A 21,455-nucleotide genomic window follows, 5' to 3' on the forward strand; every position below is an offset into this window, starting at 1 on the left:
GTATAGCAGCCACCCCAGTTATTGCGTGACCACAACGCGCTGTTTTTATAGTCTGCAACAGCGCATTCACCTCATCTTACCACCAAGCCATGCATCATTTTAACTCATCATAGACAGGTGAACACAGTTAAGCAAGATATTTGGAGTCAACTTTTCTTACTTTGCTACACTTTTATTAGTCATAATTGTTATTAATCTTATAAGTCAGCTTATGACTAAGATGTGATCATTGGGGAAAATACAGTATAATAAGATCAATGATCGATCAGAGATAGAACATAACTGTTAATGATGGATTGGTACAGAACATGGACAGTATCTTTTCCCTGTCATTGTTTGGGAAACAGTAGAGTATGGAGAACACCCACGCATCGTTTGCATTGTCTTAGGTACTGTTATTAACTTAGAGAAGATTTAAAGAATTCAGAAAGATGCGTGTAGGTTATATGGAAATATTCTATCACTTTACACACAGAACTGTGACGCTGCCTACTGGGGCAGATTCGACCTAATCTCCCATGGACACACATAGACACTGGTTTATGGTTCAACACTGGTTTACGATTCAACGCTGCGCACATCCTCAGTCCTCCACTAAGTAGTATCTGGAGATGAGGAACTGGAATTATTTATAAATTAAAGCTAAATGAAAGTCAGTGGACCACACAAACACAGTGTGGGTGGAGAAAAGCAGGTCTCGGAAGGCTACAATTGAAAACGTATAGCAAAGCAGGGAGAAGAGGAAGAACTTTTCATAAAGCCGGAAATGGTTAGCCAATTATCTGGAGGAGTGGACACTTTGGTAAAAATGTGGGGTGACAGACGTGGACAGCGTTACAGTTTAGGTCCTGGCAATAATAACGAGCTTATGTTTTAGTATAGATTAAAACGTGTTCATAGATTATAATGCGTGACTCACATAGGTGTAGATGAGCATGCATCAGCTAAATATACATCTCTGATGAAAGAAAATGGGAATCTAACAAAAATGAAGTAGAAGAAAATTATCTGTTTGCTTGGGATTCGCATTGATTCCATGAACTCATCAGTTGAACACGGCTACGAGAAGAAAAAAGTAAACCAAATAAAATGCTCCAACCCAGCAAGAACCTTAAATAACACACAGTCAACAGGAATGGCCGAGAGAGAGAGCACAAGCTGAACTCACCACCAGGGCTTTGGATCGGTTGCTCAGGAGTTTCTCGATGTCTCTGGCCGCGATTTCCACCAGCTGGCGTGCATTATTTGGCTCCACAGTATACATCTCCTGGTATTTTTCATAAATCTGTGTCAAATGAAAAGAAGACAGGAGCTAGGGCTGGTTGTTTTTTTTTAATTTTGGTTTGCAAATTCCCATTATAATATGTTTAAAATCAAATAACAAATAATTAGAAAGACCTTCCCTTTGTTTTCATCATGACTCATTTAGAGTTCGTACATACCTCAGAAAAACATATGGAAATAAATGTAAATTTTTTGTAAGACTACTGACTTGCAAAAATAATAGGTCAGGCAACTAATTATAAAACATGAGTCATAACAGTCCACATGCATACGGGGTGGGGGTGGGGGTTGTAGCTTTCCTGACAGCCCAACTTCAAAACTGGATATTAATTGTCACCCTTACTTTAAGAAAGGTAGGCGCCCAGGGAAATAAAGAGAAAGTCATACACCGAAGGTTAAACATGGCAAATGTGTATGAACAAGGTAGAAGCCTTGGGCCCGACCAGATGGATTATGGAGTCTTCCTACCATTCTCCCCTTCTGTGGCTAGGGAGGATAAGGTTACGGAGCTAGGAGGGCAGTCATGAGAGACAGAGACAGCAGCAGCGATTCATGGACGTGACCAGAGGCTCCCAAGACAGTTCACATCAGAAGGTTGAGAAGTTGAAAACACTGAAGTCTATGTTAAAGTTGAGGATAGGTTTGTAATGGTTTTCTGCTTATCGTATTAAATATGGGCATTTTCCTGCTTGACTATTTTGTTATTTAAATCACAGAATAAGCCATGCCAAAGTTATACAAAGTAGTACATAGAATTCAGAACCAAGCTCATTTCTGGAGCATCCTGGTGTGTGCAGAAGCATTTCCCTCCAGTGGCACAGGCAGCATCTGGTTCACAAAACCTGTCCACTCCCAGCAGGAGAGGAGAAATTGGGAGGGGCTGGGGTGCTGGGGAGGGGTGGGCAGTGGCTGTGTTTGGCTGGAGGACTGATCTGAGAAGGAAATCCCCTATGCACTGAGCAGATGGGGCTCACACGCATGACTAAACCATCTTTAAAGCCAGGGCCTGGCAGCTTTTTATTGCCTTGTAAAAGTGAACCCAGGCATATACCAGAACCAGTTTCCACTTGCTTTTGTTCTGGCATCGGTACGGTTTTACGGGTTCTGAAGCCTGGTCCCAGCTGAGCACAGATGCCAAGTGACGAATGGTCGCTTCAACTGGATACAAATTCAGACGTGCATCTATCAAAGACGATGTTAGTTCTCAATGAGGGGACACACACACACACACACACCTATATACATACACACACACGCTGTATACATACACACACACGCACACACCTATACACATATATTTATATACATACATATATATACACACACACACACACACACACACACACACTTTTATTATGTATACACTTTGGGGTGTGGAAAATGCTAAAGACTGATCTTAGGGAATACTTATGTTCGCACGCGCACTCAAGCACATATGCACACACATACATTTATTATATACACTTTGGGGCATAAATAGTGCTAAAGTTCTATCTTAGGGAAATATCCATGCTTGCGCATGCACATAAACACACACACACACACATACACACGCACACACCTATACACATATATTTATATACATACACACACACATACACACACACACACACACACACACACACATCTGTTAATATATACACTTTGGGGTGTGAAAAGTGCTACCGTTCCATCGCAGGGAGATACCATGTTAGGAGAGCCCTCAGCCATTGAAACACATGCCGGTGTCCCTATGCCTACATATTTTAGGACATTACTGGCTAACTGGTGTTTTTTAAGGATTTAAATTACCGTGTGCTCTTTAAATAACCAATTTCTGTGAACTCTGAAGACTTTTGAATACTGACCTTGCAGATTTTCATTCAAACTATTACAGGAGCTTTAGTTTTGTGATTTAAAAGAAACAGCTCCTGATTGGTCCCCCCCCCCAAGTCTCCTGCCTATCACCAGATGGCTTATGCTTTCCTTGGATGGATTATCGCGTCCTGTCTTAAACACTTCGGCTCTCCTTGAAGATTTCCACCCAACATGAACCTCTTTTATTTCGGACTAAAATAAGGTTGTAGAAAATCAGTACTTGCATTGATTAATTGGTTCAAGTTACAAATAGATAAACCCCGACATAATTTTAATTGATCCAGGACAGTTCGTTCTGCAGAAAGGACAATAGGGCTAATTGATGGGAAATGTACTGACGCTTGTATCGTTAATGTCTTGTGCATTTCTCGACAAAGCATATCTTTCTTGTGGTGTAGGCAGTGTAAATTATGTCCCACAGTTGCTGGAGATGGACTCAGACGTACATTTACTAAGTCACAGCATGTGCCAGACATGTCACTAGGTGTCCTGAAAAATGAATAGATTGTAAATTAATTTCTTTTAAATATGTATAGATTATGACAAATACACACACACACATGTGTGTGTTAGTAAATTTTCATTCTGGAATTATTATTAAATACTTAACAAATACTATAGTTTGAATATTGGCTGTTCCCCATTTGCTCATGTGTTAAAGTGATACAGTTTGGAGGTACTGGAACTTTTTGGGTGTGGGACCTATTGGAAGCTTTTTAGTTTGGGGGGAAGGCTCATGAAGGGACGTGGGAGCCACAGCATCCTCTCTACTTTTCTCTTCTGCTTTCTGACCCTGCAGTTAGCGCTTTTGCTCTGCGGCACTCAGCAACCATGACGCGCTTGCCTGTCACGGACCAGTGTCTCTACTGGGTCAGAACAAACCTTTTCAGTTAATTGCTTCAAATATTTCATATAGTATCGAAAGCTGGTTAACACAATAAATAAAACTAAAATCTCCATAACACTTAAATATAACAAGTGAAGGAAGCTTAAGTGTATAAAGTCAGTGTAAATACCTGAGTATACTATTTTATACAGAAAATGAAAATTGAAATACTGTGGTAGTCAATAAGTGAATTGACTTTATAAAAAAAAACACCCACTGAAAGATCCATCTTCAGCTTTATGGTTTTGAAAAAAATTATAGTAATCATCAGAGATACTGGGGAATACTTAGTCCTCTTTTTTTCTTTTTTCTTTTGCTCTGTTTTGTTTTTCAAGACAGGGTTTCTCTGTGTAACAGTCCTAGCTGTCCCAGAACTCACTCTGTAGACCACAATGACCTCGAACTCATAGAGATCTGCCTGTCTCTGCTTCCTGCGTGTGCCAATTAAAGGCTACCACTGCCGGTGATATTGGGGAATCTTACCAAAGTTTCCCAATATATATGGAGAAAACAGTTTTCAGATTATATTTCAAACTGAGTTTTACTACGGCAGGATATGTACTGACAGCGTAAGCATCTTCAGTTTCCCATCACTAACAGAATCTAGATTTCCATAATCTTAACACGTTAACTTGCCACTATTTAAGACATGGTCTAGAATCTTTGCCTCTTTTGTTTCCTGGCTTGAAACTTTAAATGACTGTCTTCCATGTCATTCACCCAGCTTTCTCTTTTAAGGAAGAGAGCGTGAACTGTGAGGAGTATAGGTTTTTGGAGTTAGGCGGAGCTGCAAGAGAGCTGCACCAATGCCTTACGTGCATAAAGAGAACTCAAGGCAAGACGTGCATCTGTACCGTGACACGCTAACATGCCTCGGTATTTCATAGAGCAAATCCTCCAAAGCCATACCTGACGCGGCCTTGGCAGGAAGCAAACTTACCACGCGAGCATTCTTCCTGGCTCAGAAGCTTAACTGCATTGAATGGCTTTCATTGTTACCTTTACACTCGATCTTAGCCCAAAGGCCGAGAAGCCCACATCCTTGTTACCTTTAAACACCAAGTTTTGCTGTGATAATAATATAGGTTATAGTTTTAAACTCCTTTTCATTAAAAACTTCTTAAGCTGACTCTATTTCCAACATAATCTTGAAAATAACACTTCTTCAAATATCACAAACATACTTTATACAAAGTGCACCACTTAAACATTTTGGAAATTGTAATACTTCACAGTATGCCATGAAATCCTATGGATATCCCCTGAGGAGTATTCTAAGCACTTAGTTTCATAAGCAATGTATGATATATTTAGATGTTTCACATATAACATTAATTTTCCACTTTAGAAAAAGGTAAAATTACATTGAACCTGCCATAACTGTCGATTTGCTAAGGTTCTGGGATGTCAGAGTGGAGGGAATTTGAGCTTCATTTCATTACAGGAGAACAAACCTCGGTCCCGGAGCGGCAGAAGAAAAGAGGTACCCTGGCATGATTAGGCAAAGTGTGTCAGTCCCAAAGCAGCTCTATGCCACACAGTACAACTGGGCATGGAAGGACATAGGAAAGTCCCTTGAGGTAAGTGACAGAGAACCCAAGAGCTAAGTATCAGCACATCGGCCAGGAGACAACTTCAGGGTGCCTCCAGGGAATTATAAAGCAGGGCTTGAAGTACCCCCAGGGGGACGGTCACCTGCTACTGTGCCTGGCTTGCTATGTGGGTGCAGGGGACCAGAACTCAGGTCTCCACGCATGCATAGCAAGATCTTCCCTGAGTGAGTTATTTCCAAGCCCTTGCAATGAAAAGCTGTCAGCTACCAACTGAGTGCCAATCACAATCAACCTGCAGAGCTGCCTTCCTCCTCAAGACTTCCCGTGCAAAAGCCCGAGTTCCTGCTGAAACCAAGGCCTTACAAGGTTACCCTAAATACTGAGCCAACGTAAATAGCAACCCTTTCCCAGTAAAGAGGGGGTTAGTAGAAAGCCCCGAAGAGAAAGGAGGAGATGTAAAGGCGCGTGTTCACAAGAGACACAGCCGACCTCCCAGGTGGCTGTGTCTTCCTCCATGGCTTGCTTTCCCTGGGGCAAAGAAAGAAGGAGGAATCCAACATAATGTCGAGGTATCCTGACGGACTGGAGGGATTCTGGTCCCCGCTCATACAACATTTGCAGATTCAGAAATGAATTGCATAGGAAGGACAAACAATAGCTTTCACTTGTCAGCTTATTCTTAGAAAACATTTGTATGAAGCAAATCCCCATTACTACAGAGCCCATCCATTTAGGATGTCTCCTAATTTGGATATGGGCCAAACGTTCAGAATATCACCATGATAAAATAACTTTTCAGTTAGATTGAGGAAAGAAGCAGTTGCTTGTGACTGTGCTGTGAACTCGTAAATGTGAATTTCAAGAATATCACGAACACTTCTACTTGAAAACATTATCTGTTCGTGATGAAACATCACATTCTCCGTTCATCATCTCAGTCACTCTCTCCTCCTTGGTGGAATGTGTGTGCGCGCATATTCAGAAATGGCAGAATATTTGCCATGGTCTGTAATTTAGATTGAATAAAAGGGCGCATGTTTCCCGCAGTGGAGCTGAGTGCTTGCCTAGCACGCACAGGAGCCTGGCCTCAATCTGCAGCGCAGTATAAAAAGGAAGGGAATTGCTTGCTGTTTGTAAATCTTAGGATTTTTATCTCGTTTCATAGACAACAATTTGTAAATTTTATAATCACAGCTTCAGTTGTGTGTTATCAAGTCGTAAATACATCTTTTAGGTAGAGCTACTTGTCACATGCTATTTGCTCTGACCTCTTCCATTGGTAACATTTTGGGTGAGAATTCTGGATAAAGATTCTATTTCTGACTTCCTAATTGCATGGAACAATATAACTATCTTTTGCCCGTTGCAGTGTGTCAAATGTCTTGCGATTAAATTGATTGCGTGCTTCCTCCCATCCTTCCATTAAACCAGTGGTTCTCAGACTTCCTAATGCTGCAACCCTTCCATATAATACCTCATGTCATAGTGACCCCAACCATAAAATTATTTTCGTTGCTACTGTAATAACGGTAATTTTGCTAGTTACGAATCATAATGCAAAAAACTGATATGCAAGATATCTGATATGTGATCCTCAAAGGTTTGAGACCCACAGCTGAGAATCCCTACATTAAACAAGGGCTGGGAAATAGTAACATGAGGAAGAAGTTGTCTAGTCCGGCTCCTCAGCTTGCTGCAGGAATCCCATCTTTGATCCTGAGATTGAATTACAGGCAGGCCACCATGGCCACCTGGCATTTCTGTGAGTGTAGGGGATCTGTACTGTGATGACCATGTTTGTGAAGCAAGCATGGTACCCACGAGCCACATACCCAGCCCCTAACCTTGTCCTTTAATACAACGTAATTCACTCATGTAGGAAAGTTGAAAGTATAGAACTCATCAACAGTATTTATTTTCCCTTGGCTCATATCTTATGATCCCACACAGCAATTTTCATAAAATTCCAAATACAGTTACATTAATAATACAGCTAATGACAGTAGTTCTTGCCTTTACTTTGGATAACAGCTGTACCTAGGAAGCGAGTGAAAATAATTACATTAACTCAGGAAGAAGCCCTATTTCTACAATGGTGACTTTTAATCAAGGGACCTGATCAGTTCCATCATCATGTGCTCAAGTTCTGGGGTCCCTCCCTCCTCCTCTCTCCTCCCCCTCCTTCCCATCCACTCAGCATATTATTCCCCATATAATACCCCACAATTCTTCTGTCACTATATTGTGGCATGTGTCGCATAAACAAATTATCTGGACTTTATCTTCTTCATTCTACATTGTTCTACTAACTGAACGTCATTTATCCCATCCCAAGTGTTTCTAATCTTCCAAGTAATTCATCTCTACCACACAGAAAAGCATAACAGAAAGCATAGGAGACTTTGTTGCATGAGACTTTCTGGAGGAAAAAGAGAAAGCAAGTTTATCAAGATATGTTTCCCACAGGAACAGCAGGATTAACAAGGGCATCAGCCACGTGAGATGCTGTAAGGCTACAGAAGGAGTGGAGGAAGAGGAGGCCCCCAGCAACTGCGGACTTTTAATCCCAACTTTCCAACAAAAGTCATAAAACTTAACAGGAGAATCTGCCATTTGTCCCTTTGGTGAAATGAAAGCTTTCCCCATTGTCAACTCAAATCTATAAAAATAAAAATTAGCCAATAACATTTGGCCCTATAAATTCTATTCCTTAAATTCAGATTCACATATATCCAACACAATAGCACATGCTCACATATTTTTAAAGTTCATCATTTCTGATCAGAGTGGAGCATGCACCCTCCCTGTATCTGTGTATCCAAGCACTGGCGACCATCGGAATGCACAAGAGACACATTTCATCCCCAAGTATCTTGTAGATACCGGGTGAATATGCCTCCTTAGAAACATGGGACCAAAACTGTTTCAGATTTTCCTTCTTGTCAGATTCCCGAGTGTGTGTGTGTGTGTGTGTGTGTGTGTGGTGAGATATCTGGGGCATGGGACAGAAGGGTAAACAGAAATTCATTTACAGTGATGAGTATCTCACATTCCCTAAAGAGATAACGAGCAAGAATGGTGAGCATACACGTTAGAACTACAATCCATCCTGCTTGGGCATCATCCCCACACTGCAAAAGTTTTAGATTTGAGAGTATTTAGAGTTTAGATTTTCAAATTAGAAATATACAGTATAAAGAAGGAATGTTCAGCACACTTTTGGTTTAAAATCTGTAACTGTATTATAAAGACATTCTAAGATTATTTTTGAAGTCTTTATAGGTTTTCTTTGGGGATTTCTGATATATAAATTATCTATATTCCAGTTTCTCCCCAATAAGAACATTACTATGCACGTGGAACATTCCTTAACTGGGAAATACAATTTACAAAATATCAAAAAATCTAAACCTTTTTGACCACTTGTCATGATGGTCAAAATAAAATTCAGTTCCCTAACTGACCTCATATGATCGATTGCAGGTAAAACATGGGCGTAGTAAAAATGATATATAAATTACGTTCATGTATAGTTCTGTGTGAATCATTAAAAAATGTCTACAAGTGGGTTCTAACTTCATTTTCATGTACATGAAAATAAAGACTAAATCAGACTCCTAGTTTCAACTCATATTCCCATCCATGAAACTTTTTGATGCAATCTCATCTAAGTAAGAAATCATAGAGAAAGAATATAAAGGCATGGCGGTTTGACTGAGAACACAGGATGGAAGTAATTCCAAATTTTTATATTATTTTCTCAGTAAGCAGTGAGAGCTTTAAAATGGCATTAATCTGTAGTAATCTTACAGAATAGGTGTCCCAATTTTGTGCATCAAAATGTTTATACAAATCGCAATAGTACAGAGATATGGCCATAAACACTTTTCAAATATTTCTGAAGTAAAATCTATCCTCAACGATTGAAGAAGTGTTCACATTGCAGACATTCAAACTATACTTAGTCACCACTAGGGGAATTCTAAAATACATTCTGAAGACTGGAAGTGGAGTTTTGATTTGATTTGTTTCAATTTATTTATTATTATTTATCTATTACTTATGCCTCCACTCCAGAGGAGGGCACAAGATCTCAGCACAGATGGTTGTGAGACACCCTGTGGCACTGGGAATTGAACTCAAGAACCTCTGGAAGAGCAGTCAACATTCTTAACCACTAAGCCATCTCTCCAACCCCTGGAAACAGAGTCCTACAACGTGTGTGACATCTACATCTGAATCTGGGTGGAGAAGGGGTACTTCACCATTTCACGGCTGGTCATGCCACTCTGGTTTCCACTAACCAGCGCCATGCAGGGGCTACCACAAAGCGGCACTGTGGTAACTTCATGGGAATCATGTTCTCTGTAACACAGAGCTACGGTTTCCTCAAAGACACAAGTACATTCGCACTAAGAACATGAACAAAACAGGGACACTCACGTCAGCCAGTTGAGTCACGCCGCTCGCTGTCTTTGCCAGTGTGACTAGGTCTTCTTGCATCTTATCCACCCATGACTTGATACTGTGGAATCAGAAGAAAGAAGGGGCTCTGTCAGACTTACAGCCATCATGCTAACTCAGTCATGTTTTACAAACATACTTCATATAGTTAAACGTTTATGCGCCCTCCCGGTTTCCACAGAGATCCTCTTCCCATTTCACCTTCAAACTGCAAACAACAGCCAACCAAAGCAAGCATGTCAAACCTTTATTACAATGGGGATTTTATTTTCAAAGTTTATATTTGTTGGATTCGTTTGTTTCCACTTGCTTCTTTCATTTGCATACATGCATCCCCTTTCTGAATGCTGAAAGGCCTCCGAATTAAAATGAGAAGAACAACAGGGGCACCTTGGGAATCCAGAGGGGAAACATTTGCTTACCCATTAAAATTTCATGGAAATAGTTGCTAAGTACAGTATTCAAAAATACACATAAACTTTATTTTCTAATCATAATGTGAGGATGTAGAATAATGCCATCAGGTTTGGCCATAGGAAATCACAAGGTGACAAATATCAGTATACAAAGGCTAAGGGCCTTTACTTCCCCAGTGGCACTGAGGTTCTGACAGACTCAGCAGGTACTGTAGTTTTCAAAGCAATGTTGTACATGAAAAATGTTTTTTCGGGATGCAAGCTCAAATATTTTCAGACACATTCTTGTGAGTAATGCAGCCAACATCTTGAAACATGAACTATTAACATCACTACACTTTAAAACCATGTAAATCTGAGACGCACCCACTATCCACCATTCTAATGACCATAGTTGAATGTCCACCTCATCCCTGCTTCTCCAGGAAAACATAGGAACTATGGATACCCCAGTATGAATGCTCAGGAGATGATTTATGTTTGAATTTGAATCAGGGAGAGTGAAGCATGTGTGTCTTCTCTTTCTTTGACATGAATTCTGACAGTTCACCAAATTCTCATCTTCACTTGAGAACAGATAAAGAAAATAAAGCACCACAGGAAAAAGAGATTGCAATACTGTCGGGGGAACACAGAAAAGAATAAAGAGTTGAAAAGAAGGGAAAAAAAGTTGATCAAAAGGAGGATTACGTTGCCTACAGAAAAACAGTCCTGATTCACAGGGACAACAAGCTGCTTAGTAGAGAAAAGACAGCGAAACCGAGAACAGCTAAGCACAGATGAAATCAATACAAATATCTGTTCAGCAATTCTGTATGAATTGGAGAGGAAAAGGTAAATTATCAAAAAGAGCATAAAATAAAATTGACAGGACCATCAAACTAAATGTTGTAAGTAATGTCATCCTAACGTTACAATTTAGTGTATTGATGAGTGGGTACACATATCTGAAAACAGTATAAACACCAACTCAATCTATATTATTCTATTGTTAGTAGATAAACATAACTGTGCCTGCTTTTATAACTAGAAGGAAAACATACATTAGTGTATAGGCAGGAGCAAAGACTATACACAGTGATTTTTTTTCCTCACTTTTTTATTTTATTTTTTAAAAAAGAAAACAAACTATTTTTTCAATTTACACACTATGTGTAAAATGAAAGAACACCTCAGGACCCAGCAATACCACTCTTGGGCATATACCCAAAGGATTCTCAGTCATACTACAAGGACATTTATTCAACTATGTTCACAGTAGCATTATTTGTAATAGCCAGAACCTGGAAAAAAAACATAGATGCTCCTCAATCGAAGAGTGGATAAAGAAAGTGTGGCACATATTAGAGTACTACTCAGCGGAAAAAAACAAACAAACAAAAAAAACAAACAAACAAAAAAAGAAACAAGGACATCTTGAAATTTGCATGCCAATGAATGAAATTAGAAAATACCATCCAGAGTGAGGTAACCCAAACTCAGAAAGATGAACATGGCATGTACTCACTCATAAGTGGATACTAGCTGTAAAGCAAAGAATAACCAGCCTACAGCCCACGACCCTAGAAAAGCTAAATAACAAGGTGAACCCTAAGAGAGACATATATATACACACACACACACACCAGGAATGGGAAATAGACAAGTTCTCCTGGGAAAAAAAATGGGAGCATGGGGGTGGGGGAAAGGGAGGGCAGAGGAAGGAGGAGGGAGGAGAACTTGAGGGAACAGGATGGTGGAGATGGGGGAAGAACAGAGATGAGAGCAGAGAAGAGATATTTTGATTGAGGGAGCCATAGAACCTTCATCCAGACAGTGATTTCTAATTCATATCAGACTTTCAGTGCTATGCACAGTTACTAAGTCAGTCCTAGACAGGATGAATCATCTTTCAAATATGATTCCTCACACTGACAAGTCATAATAAAGGTTAGGCATACCTTAGCTGGGAGGGATATAAAAAAGGAGAAAGAGAAGGTGAGCACACGTGTGCGTGTATGTGAATATAGTCAACTCCTGAACACGGATCTATGTCAAACTGATCCAGCTCTATGCATCTGGCCACCAGAGCGCACTGTCACAGTGGTGTCCGCAGAGGTGTGCCATTCATATTTAGGCTTAGAAGTTATTCAGAACCCATCCATTCTTCGCTGCCCCAACTGACAGGCTGTCAGAAATGCTTTAGAAGGGTGAGCTTCCTCTTTGATAGATACTGGTTTTTTTTTTAACTAGCATCTGGTTCTTCCTAAAATATTACAGAAGCTGGAAGACATTCGGAGAATATAGCATTTATATGAAATAAGTTATACCACATATCACTAGAAACAATTTTATCTTTTTCTATTTGTAACACCATCCAAAAAGCACCAGTACAGGCTAAAAAGAACACTAAAAGACACAGAGGGATTCAAGTTGAAACTAAAACTAGGTCTGGGGAAAGGAGAAAAAGAGTAAGAAGAACATGGTGTGTGGGATATGTTGACATGTTTTTGGTGCTTGGAGAGTCATTTAGTGCCTAAACACTAAGGTACAGAGACTGGGAGAAAAGCTGTAGGAAAAAGAAAGGCCCAGCACAAAGTCCCACCCAGCGTGGTTCTTAGGTAGGCTCTGTGCCTGCCTCTAAGAACCCGTTAATGTGAGAACTAGTTTAAAAGAGAAAAGCATAAATGTCTCACTCCTTTTCCATGCACACGAAGACACGAACAAGAAAGCACAATTACCAGAGAACTACAGCACACGCGTGAGGGGCCAGCAGGACAAACATGGGGTCTTGAAACACAGTCTCCGGAAATGCTACCACGAGACAGATGAGGGAATGGGAAAGGGTGGAGTATTTCGGTTTCTCTAGAGTTTGTTTATATTCAAGTTCACTAAAACCCCAATTACCCATTTCTGGTGATCAAGGCTGTTTCTCGGGTTGAATATATGAAGAACACTCCTCCCAGAAGAATTTCCTTGGCTTGCTATAGGTAGGGGGGAAAAAATGTGTGTGTGGTGAGGGGCAAATGACCCTTTCTTGATTTCTATTTCTTTATGTGAGCTCAGCTAGAAATAATCTTGCAAAATTTTTATACTTGAAATAACATACCACTGTGACCCCCTTCAAATGTTCCCAACAGTAGCTACTTAGGAAGTGGTACGTAAAAGACAGTGGACCCTGACGAGATTAAAGGAATTAACAACGAAGATGGAAACATGGAGATCTCAGCCAGCTCAACAAGTCTGACAAGGTGGAGACCACACTTCAGATAAGGACATGACAGAAATTGGGGGCAGGGGTAATTTGGGGAAAAAAATGGTACAAATCAATTCTTTTTTTTTTTAGGCTCTGTTTTTTTTTTATTAAATTATAAAAGTTTCCATTTCAGCCCCTCCTCCCAACACCCTCCCACTCCCCCCACCCCCTCTCCTCCTCCCTCTCCATCCCCTAGAGCAGTCAGGGTTTCCTGCCCTGTGGGAAGTTCAAGTTCCTCCCCCCTCCCTCCAGGTCCAGGGAAGGTGAGAGTTCAAACAGACTGGATCGCCAAAATCCAGTATATGCAGAGGAAGCAAGTCCCAGTGTCATTGTCAATGGCTTTTCAGAAAGGCTCCGAGCACCCACTGATACAAGGGGACTGATATAATGAGAGTTCACCAAGGCCAGTTAGACTGGGACTGAACGAGGACGTGATCCAACCAGATTCAATTCTTAAGTAATAAAAGGGTTCAGTTACGTGCTCAAAAATGACATGGATCTTAGACTATGAGAATCCAGACAGCAGCAAGATCAAGTAGATACCTATGGGCATGAGGAAATAAGTTTTCCTGATGCTAAAGATATGGTAGCTGGATGTCTGGGCAAAAGAAGAGAGGGTGGAGAGGAGAGATAGAAATGGCAGGCTCCATTAGGTCAATGGCAGTAAAGGAAAGATGGGGAGGGGGGATGTGGGGTGTTGCAGAAGGAGCGGCCGGCTACATTCCCGCCGGGATCCCGGCTCCCCGGCTAGTTTACACCCGAAATAATTACACAGAAACTGTATTCATTTAAACACTGCCTGACCCGTTAGTTCTAGCCTCTTATTGGCTAACTCTCACATCTTGACTAACCCATATCTGATAATCTGTATGCCACCATGAGATCGTGGCTTCCAGCCTGAGTCTAGTTGGCATCTGTCTTGGGAAGGGGAATCATGGCATCTGCCTGACTCTGCTTTCTTTCTGCCAGCATTCTGTTTGGTCTGCTTCACCTATCTAAGCTGCTGTCCTATCAAGAGCCAAGGCAGTTTCTTTATTAACCAATGAAAGTAACACACAGACAAAAGACCCACCTACATCAGTGGGGACTCTATACAGAAGCAGTTAGCTCACAGAAAGTCTGAAGTATGTACAAGACTACAGGTATTGCTGGACGCAGTGAAAGGGAGGCAGAACTGGCAGGGGGTTTGGAACGTTTCTCAGGAGTAGGTGGAGGCATTTTGATAAAGAAAATGAAGAGCAAGGTAGAAGGCAGTGACCAGTTTAGAGATTTCGATGAGTTAGCTGCTGCTGGTTTGTTTCTGTTCTGTTCCCATGCTGGGAATCGATCCCAGGGCCTTGCACATGCTGGCCAAGCTTTCTGTCATTGAGACACACCACAGTCAACGAGTTTGCTTTCACTGATCAAGAGGTGTCCTTCAGTGATCTGTGTATACACGAAGCAATTGAACCTAAGGGGCTCAGCACCGTCAGAAGAAATGCTGGCATGGAACATAAAGATCGGTGGCTTCAATGCCTAGCAGGGACCCAGGCAAATTAATGTAGCCCTCCCTGAGCATCAGGTACAAGAAAGGAAGCAAACAGTAATTAGAACTCTGGGAACCAGCTGTTAATGGGTGGGTGGAGGGATCTGAGTAGGGGCAAGAGAAGGGCATCGAGGAACGAAGAAACCATGGGAGCTCCAAGACCAGACAAAATGGCTTCCCAGGATGACAGATGTACTTAGAGTTACAAAAAAACCTTATCGGAGAGGAGAATGGGAGGTAGTGTAGACTCAGGAGACTCTGAAGAGGAATGACGAAGCCTTGGGTATCCCTTTTGGTTTTAACAAGATGGAGCCACTGACACATTTCTATGTAGAAGGTCAAAAACAAGCAGAGATAGCAGAGATGCCAGAGAGACCCTGTCACTTACTGGCAATGATAGCAGTGGTATATGCTACGCCAAGAGACAATCTAGCTTTGGCAAGACAACTAGAAACCACTCCCTCAGACTGTCTCCTGCCCCTCTCCTCTATGGAAGAAGGATTCTGATTCATGCACATAGCAAAGCCCATATGGTGAAGATCAGCAGAAGCAAACAGGCCATGCAATGTCCCCACGTTTTAGTGTCCAGGCATTTCCTACTGCACTGCCATCGTCCTACCACAAGGCTGTCCAGAGAACACACAGTTGACCTTCACCTTTCGCCTCTTTGCTTTCGCAAGCTTTCCGTGTCACTAAAATGTTTATTTTCAATTCATTTGTGTGTTGTTCTTTTATTAATTTGTGTTTTTGTTTTGTTTTGAGTTTTTTTGCTGTTGTTACTGTTTTTGTTGCTGTGGTATTTTGACACTGGGTTTCTTGGTGTAGCCCTGGCTGGCCTGGAACTCAATTTGTAGACCAGGCTGGCCTCGAACTCACAGAGATCTGCCTGTCTCAGCCTCCCCAGTGCTGAGATTAAGGGTATGTGCGACCACTGCCTGACAATGCATGTGTTTTTGTTTTTTCGGTTTTTTTCTTTTTTTCACTGATTAAGGAATTTTTATTGAAGCAAGAATTTTCTAATCCAAATTACATTTCCTTGCTTAGTTATCAGTTCTGCATGTGTTTTAATAGGCTTGTTTAAGCCTCATTTTCCAGTTGCTTGATAAAGCACCCTGATAAAGGAAACTCAACCGAGAAAGACTCATTGTAAAAAGCTGAGTTCAAGGTCCAGTCTAGCATGGTGGGGATGTGGAGGAGGCAGGAGCCTGAAGCAGCTGGTCCTGCAGCATCCACGGTCAGGAAACAAAGAGATGAATGCAAGCTGGCTCTCAGCTCTTTGATCTCGACTACACAGTCCAGGATCCCCGCCTAGGGAATGATCCCACCCACAGTGAGCGGACCTTCGGACTTCAATTAAAGTAATCAAGAAAATACCCCACAGCCATAGCTAGAGGTGATGTAGGTGGGTCTTCTATCTATCTGTTGCTTTCGTTGTTTAATAAAGAAACTGCCTTGGTTTTTTTTTAAAAGAATAATTTCTTTTTTTCTTTTTATTTATTTATTTTTATTTATTTATTATGTATACAATATTCTATCTGTGTGTCTCCCTGCAGGCCAGAAGAGGGCATCAGATCTCATTTCATATGGTTGTGAGTCACCATGTGGTTGCTGGGAATTGAACTCAGGACCTCTGGAAGAGCAGGCAATGCTCTTAACCACTGAGCCATCTCTCCAGCCCCTGCCTTGGCTTTTGATAGGACAGCAGCTTAGATAGGTGGAGTACACAGAACAGAATGCTGGGAAGAAGGCGATGAGACAGACGCCATGGCTCTCCTCTCCGAGATGGAGGTGGGTTAGAATCCTCCCAGAAGCCACGACCTCGTGGTGCTACACACATTATTAGAAATGAGTTAATTAATATGTGAGAGTTAGCCAATAAGGGGCTGGAGACAATGGGCCAGGCAATGTTTAAATGAATACAGTTTCCATGTAATTATTACGGGTAGAAACTAGCCGGGGAGCCGGGATCCTGGTGGGAATGCAGCCTGCTGCTCCTTTTGTAACATAGAGGCCCATCTCCTAGGTCCATCTATATTCTTCAAGATGGCCACTAACAGAAACCACCACAGAACCTTAGACGTGACTGTCACGATACTTAAGAAAAAAAAAATCTAGCATTCAACGTATAGGTTGTATCATAGACATGAGAAGATTAAAACGTGGAATAAATTCAGAAATAGCACAGAATTAAAAAAACAAAAATGGGGGATGGGGGAGCATGATGCATGGCTCAAGGAAAGCTACTTCTTCCACGCAAACCGGAGGGAAAGCGTTAGGAGTTCTGAGACCAGTAGAAACAATTGGAAGGACCAGAGAAAAAAGTTGAGATCACCAGCTCCACTTAATTCTCCCGATTTCCTGTGTAACGAAGCGGGGGCATTATTTGTTTATAAAGAGTGGCCAGAAAGGACCTAGGAGGTCGGAAAGTTGACTGAAGAGGACTGAAGGCTTCGGAAGACACTGGAAAAAATCCCACGTCCACCGGTGCTAAGCAGCATGGCTATGTAAGCATCGCACCAACAAGGGCTGCAGACACCAGGATCACTGGAAAAGTCACTCACTGAATGTGGGGCAGACACCAGCAGGCACGAAAGAGGGCAAGGAAAGGGAACAGAAGGTTCTAGCAACTCAGAGCTCAGCTGATTCTAGAGAGCAAAGACGGCTAAAATAACCAATAAAATGTTAATCCTATCTCCATAAAGTACTTATTCACTAAATCCTTCTCTACAGAATCAAACACCCTGTAACAATATTACAGTGAAATACTGTAGATTAGCAAATTTCAAACTTTTCTCAATGTTTTTTTCAGTTTTTGATCCTAGCAGCTTTATAGGAAGATCTTGCTGTTCATAGTAAATGGTATAAGTGGCCTGAATACACATATTTCATTCTGGGTCACTTTAAACAACAGATACATGTTGTCCAAGAACAATGAACTGAGCTGTAACTAGAGCTCAGGGAGAGAATCTTCTCAGATTGTGGGACAGCTCAGCTACTAAGGTGCTTGCTATACAAGCAAGGAACTGAGTTCAGACACCCGCGCACTTAACTAGGCTTGATGGCACAGGCACGTCTTTAATCCCGCCAGTCGGGAGGCACAGGTAGACAGGCGTCTGTGAGTTCAAGGTCAGCCTGGCCTACAGAGTGACTTCCAGGACAGCCAGAACTACATAGTGAGACCCTGTCTCAAAAACAGAAAGAAAACAAAACCAGATCCCCAGGTGTAAACACCTGGGAGAAGTGGTGCAAGCCTGGGATCCCAGAACTCCTGCAAACACCTGGGACAGTGGTGCATGCCTGTGACCCCAGCACCATGCAAACACCTGGGACAGTGGTGCATGCCTGTGACCCCAGCACCATGCAAACACCTGGGGCAGTGGTGCATGCCTGTGACCCCAGCACCATGCAAACACCTGGGACAGTGGTGCATGCCTGTGACCCCAGCACCATGCAAACACCTGGGGCAGTGGTGCATGCCTGTGACCCCAGCACTCATGCAAACACTTGGGGGCAGTGGTGCATGCCTGTGACCCCACTGAATACTGGTGAGGCAGAGAGACTTCTGAGCCCACTAGCCAGCCAGACTAGCCAAATAAACCTGGTCTCTAAAAGAAACATGGAGAGGGACTGAGGAAGCCTCCATATGTATGTGCACATACACGTATCACACACATGTACCAATAAATAAATAAAAATACAAACAAACAGGAAATGGCTTAGCACAGTATTGCAGCTGAATCCAATCTAATCGGATTCAAGAAGCCAAAGCTGCTTCAGCGCTCCCAACACACACAGTCTACTCAACAGGGAGCCTGACTGAAAGGTTTGCTATTTCTATGAGAAAACGCCTAGGACTTTCTTCAAGAAGGAGGGCTGGCTTCATTCTTAGGTGACAAGAGGTGACACTGTCACACTAAGAATACGTAAGATGGCAGACTGAGTGAAAAAGAACACATGGGTAAAATCAATTCCAAGCCTGGGGTACGGTCCAGGCTTGTCCACAATGCCGCGAGTCCTTGCTCCTCCCCAACCTCAAGGCCCACACTGCTCCAGCGAGCCTGGAAAAGCCCCACCTATAGCTGCTCTAACCCCATTCCTGGGTCTCTTCTTCTTCGTTGTTATCTTGTGGTTCCTCTTCATCCTCCTGAAGTTAAATAGAATCATTTACGAACATCTGTCTTGTCTTATTGCTTAGAATTTCAACCTCACGCTTCAACTATGACTTTCACGTGTCTAACTCCTGAGTCTGAGTTAGCATCTCACGCTCTCATTTATTTCTTCATCCCTAAAGTTCCCGACAAGGCCTCAGATGCGGTGGCTGCCTAGGAATTTACTGCATGAATAAGAAAATGCATGGAAACGCAATGGCAGCAGTGCACTTTGAAAGTCACAAGTATTTGAGGCATGTATATCCTCTCCCCACATTCTGTAACAGTTAAGAAAATATGAATCTAGTAAAAGTAACCCCTTTTTTAAAACTGGGCGGCGGTGGTGTACGCCTTTAATCCAGTACTAGGAGGGCAGGCACAGGCAGATCTCCATGAGTTCGATGCCAGCCTGGTCTACAAAGTGAGTTCCGGGACAGGCTCCAAAGCTACACAGAGAAACCCTGTCTCAAAGCACTAAATTTGTGTGTGTGTGTGTGTGTGTGTGTGTGTATTCAAAATATAGCATTAACACCTTGAAGCAACTATGAAATCATCTGAATATCCAAAGTGCTCCTTCTAAAATTCCAAATTAAAATGCTTATTGAGTGTCATGGTGAAAAATTGGGTGTTGACTTCTACTGGGTCGCGAGAACACATTTCACAGTTACTAGCAGAGTTCTGAGTGTTTACTGTTTTCTACAGAGTCAATGTTACAGGAAGCATCCACCATGATGCCTGCAAAGATGAGGCGAATATTTTATTGAATCAGTAACATATCATTTATGTCTAGTTCATTTTATGGCACACAAACGGCCAAAATTTGAAAAAGACAACATATAAAATGTTTACATTTTCCTTGAGATTGAAAAAAAAAAGGCTACCATTAAATTAATGTCCCATCCGGTACAGCAACCTTCACATAATCCTGTTCTCAAAAAGCAAGGAAAATGCTAATCCATTTCATTTTGTACTTATGTGAGGAACACCAAAGGCAGAAAAGCCAAATCACACCCCCATTTAATCTATTGTAAAGTGCAACAGTTGAGTAGACAGTGCCGATCTACCGATCGAAATGTTCTAAAAGCTAAGCTGAGGAGAGAATAGGCTTGGCTGGAACCATGGAATCCCGGTGAGAGCTAAGAACTGTCGTAATACCGGGACCCCAACAATACCCGCCCTGCTGTCTCTGCTGACGCAGGTAAACCCTGTGGGAAAACAGGCGAAGTGACTGAAACACAGACACGTTTCTCCCACACCTTTCTCCATTCACTCCACTAGCAATTACCATGGAGACAGAAAAAGAAGGTGGTATACGGCAGCGCAGAGGAGAGGGAAGAGAGCATGCCACAGTGAGGAGCCATAGGAAGGGAGCGAGCCGGCCAGATCCAGGCACCGCTTCAGGTCCTTTACTGGGGCAATTCTCGGCCTTTGCCACTCTTTTTAAGCAATAGTTTTTTATTTAACCAAAGTGAATGAAAGACACAATGCTGTCTTAAGGAGGTGGGAAATAATTAAAATGTCTAAATAGCTAACAAAATGACCATTTCAACTATGCTAATATGCAAATAACATGCTCATAAATCTAAGCAATAAGGTATTTCAAAAATGAAGTGTTCTACTGACTGTAAATACTTCACCAATGCTAAACTACTCCTGGTTTTTGGTATATAATAAACCACCCACAGTGACCCTCTAACTGGACAAAAATAGCAGTAAGCAAGCTAAAGATCTAGATAACCAAGGCATACAAGCATACTAAATATGCATTTCTGAAAACATGGTGTCGAGACACAGATGCGTGTGTCTGAATGGAATCAAGTCACTTGGCATCCAGTTTGTACCACAGGACCATCCTGAGTTGGGTGAGATGCTCCCGGAGAGCTCGCTCAGTCCTGAAATTACTGGCAATTCAAGCATTTTCAGTAACTCGGCTGCTCTCTTAGAAAGAGGCTCTTGCAACTTGTGAGGTGCTTGTGGATTCGATTTCATTTTATCCAGCGGAATCCTGGGAAACCGGAAAAAGATGTGACCGCACTAATCGGAGCGGACCGGCAAAGGGCTGGAGACGGGAAGCAACGCTGTATCGA

At 42.0% G+C, this 21,455-nt stretch overlaps 1 protein-coding gene across 7 annotated transcripts in view; it reads right to left on the reverse strand.

Moving 5' to 3' along the window:
- The window catches only part of Cacna2d1 (calcium voltage-gated channel auxiliary subunit alpha2delta 1), a 431,327-nt gene that overhangs the window by 343,690 nt on the left and 66,182 nt on the right, over positions 1-21,455 (reverse strand). For all 7 annotated transcript variants that reach the window (XM_085684078.2, XM_085684077.2, XM_085684081.2 and 4 more), the window contains exons 2-3: positions 10,024-10,105; positions 1,169-1,285 (exon numbers count right to left, since the gene is read on the reverse strand). In XM_085684078.2, the coding sequence (XP_085540204.2) occupies positions 1,169-1,285; positions 10,024-10,105 (199 nt within the window). The remainder of the gene's footprint in view (positions 1-1,168; positions 1,286-10,023; positions 10,106-21,455) is intronic.

Source organism: Myodes glareolus, chromosome 27 (assembly GCF_982192425.1).
Source record: "Myodes glareolus chromosome 27, mMyoGla1.1, whole genome shotgun sequence".
Taxonomy (NCBI): domain Eukaryota; kingdom Metazoa; phylum Chordata; class Mammalia; order Rodentia; family Cricetidae; genus Myodes; species Myodes glareolus.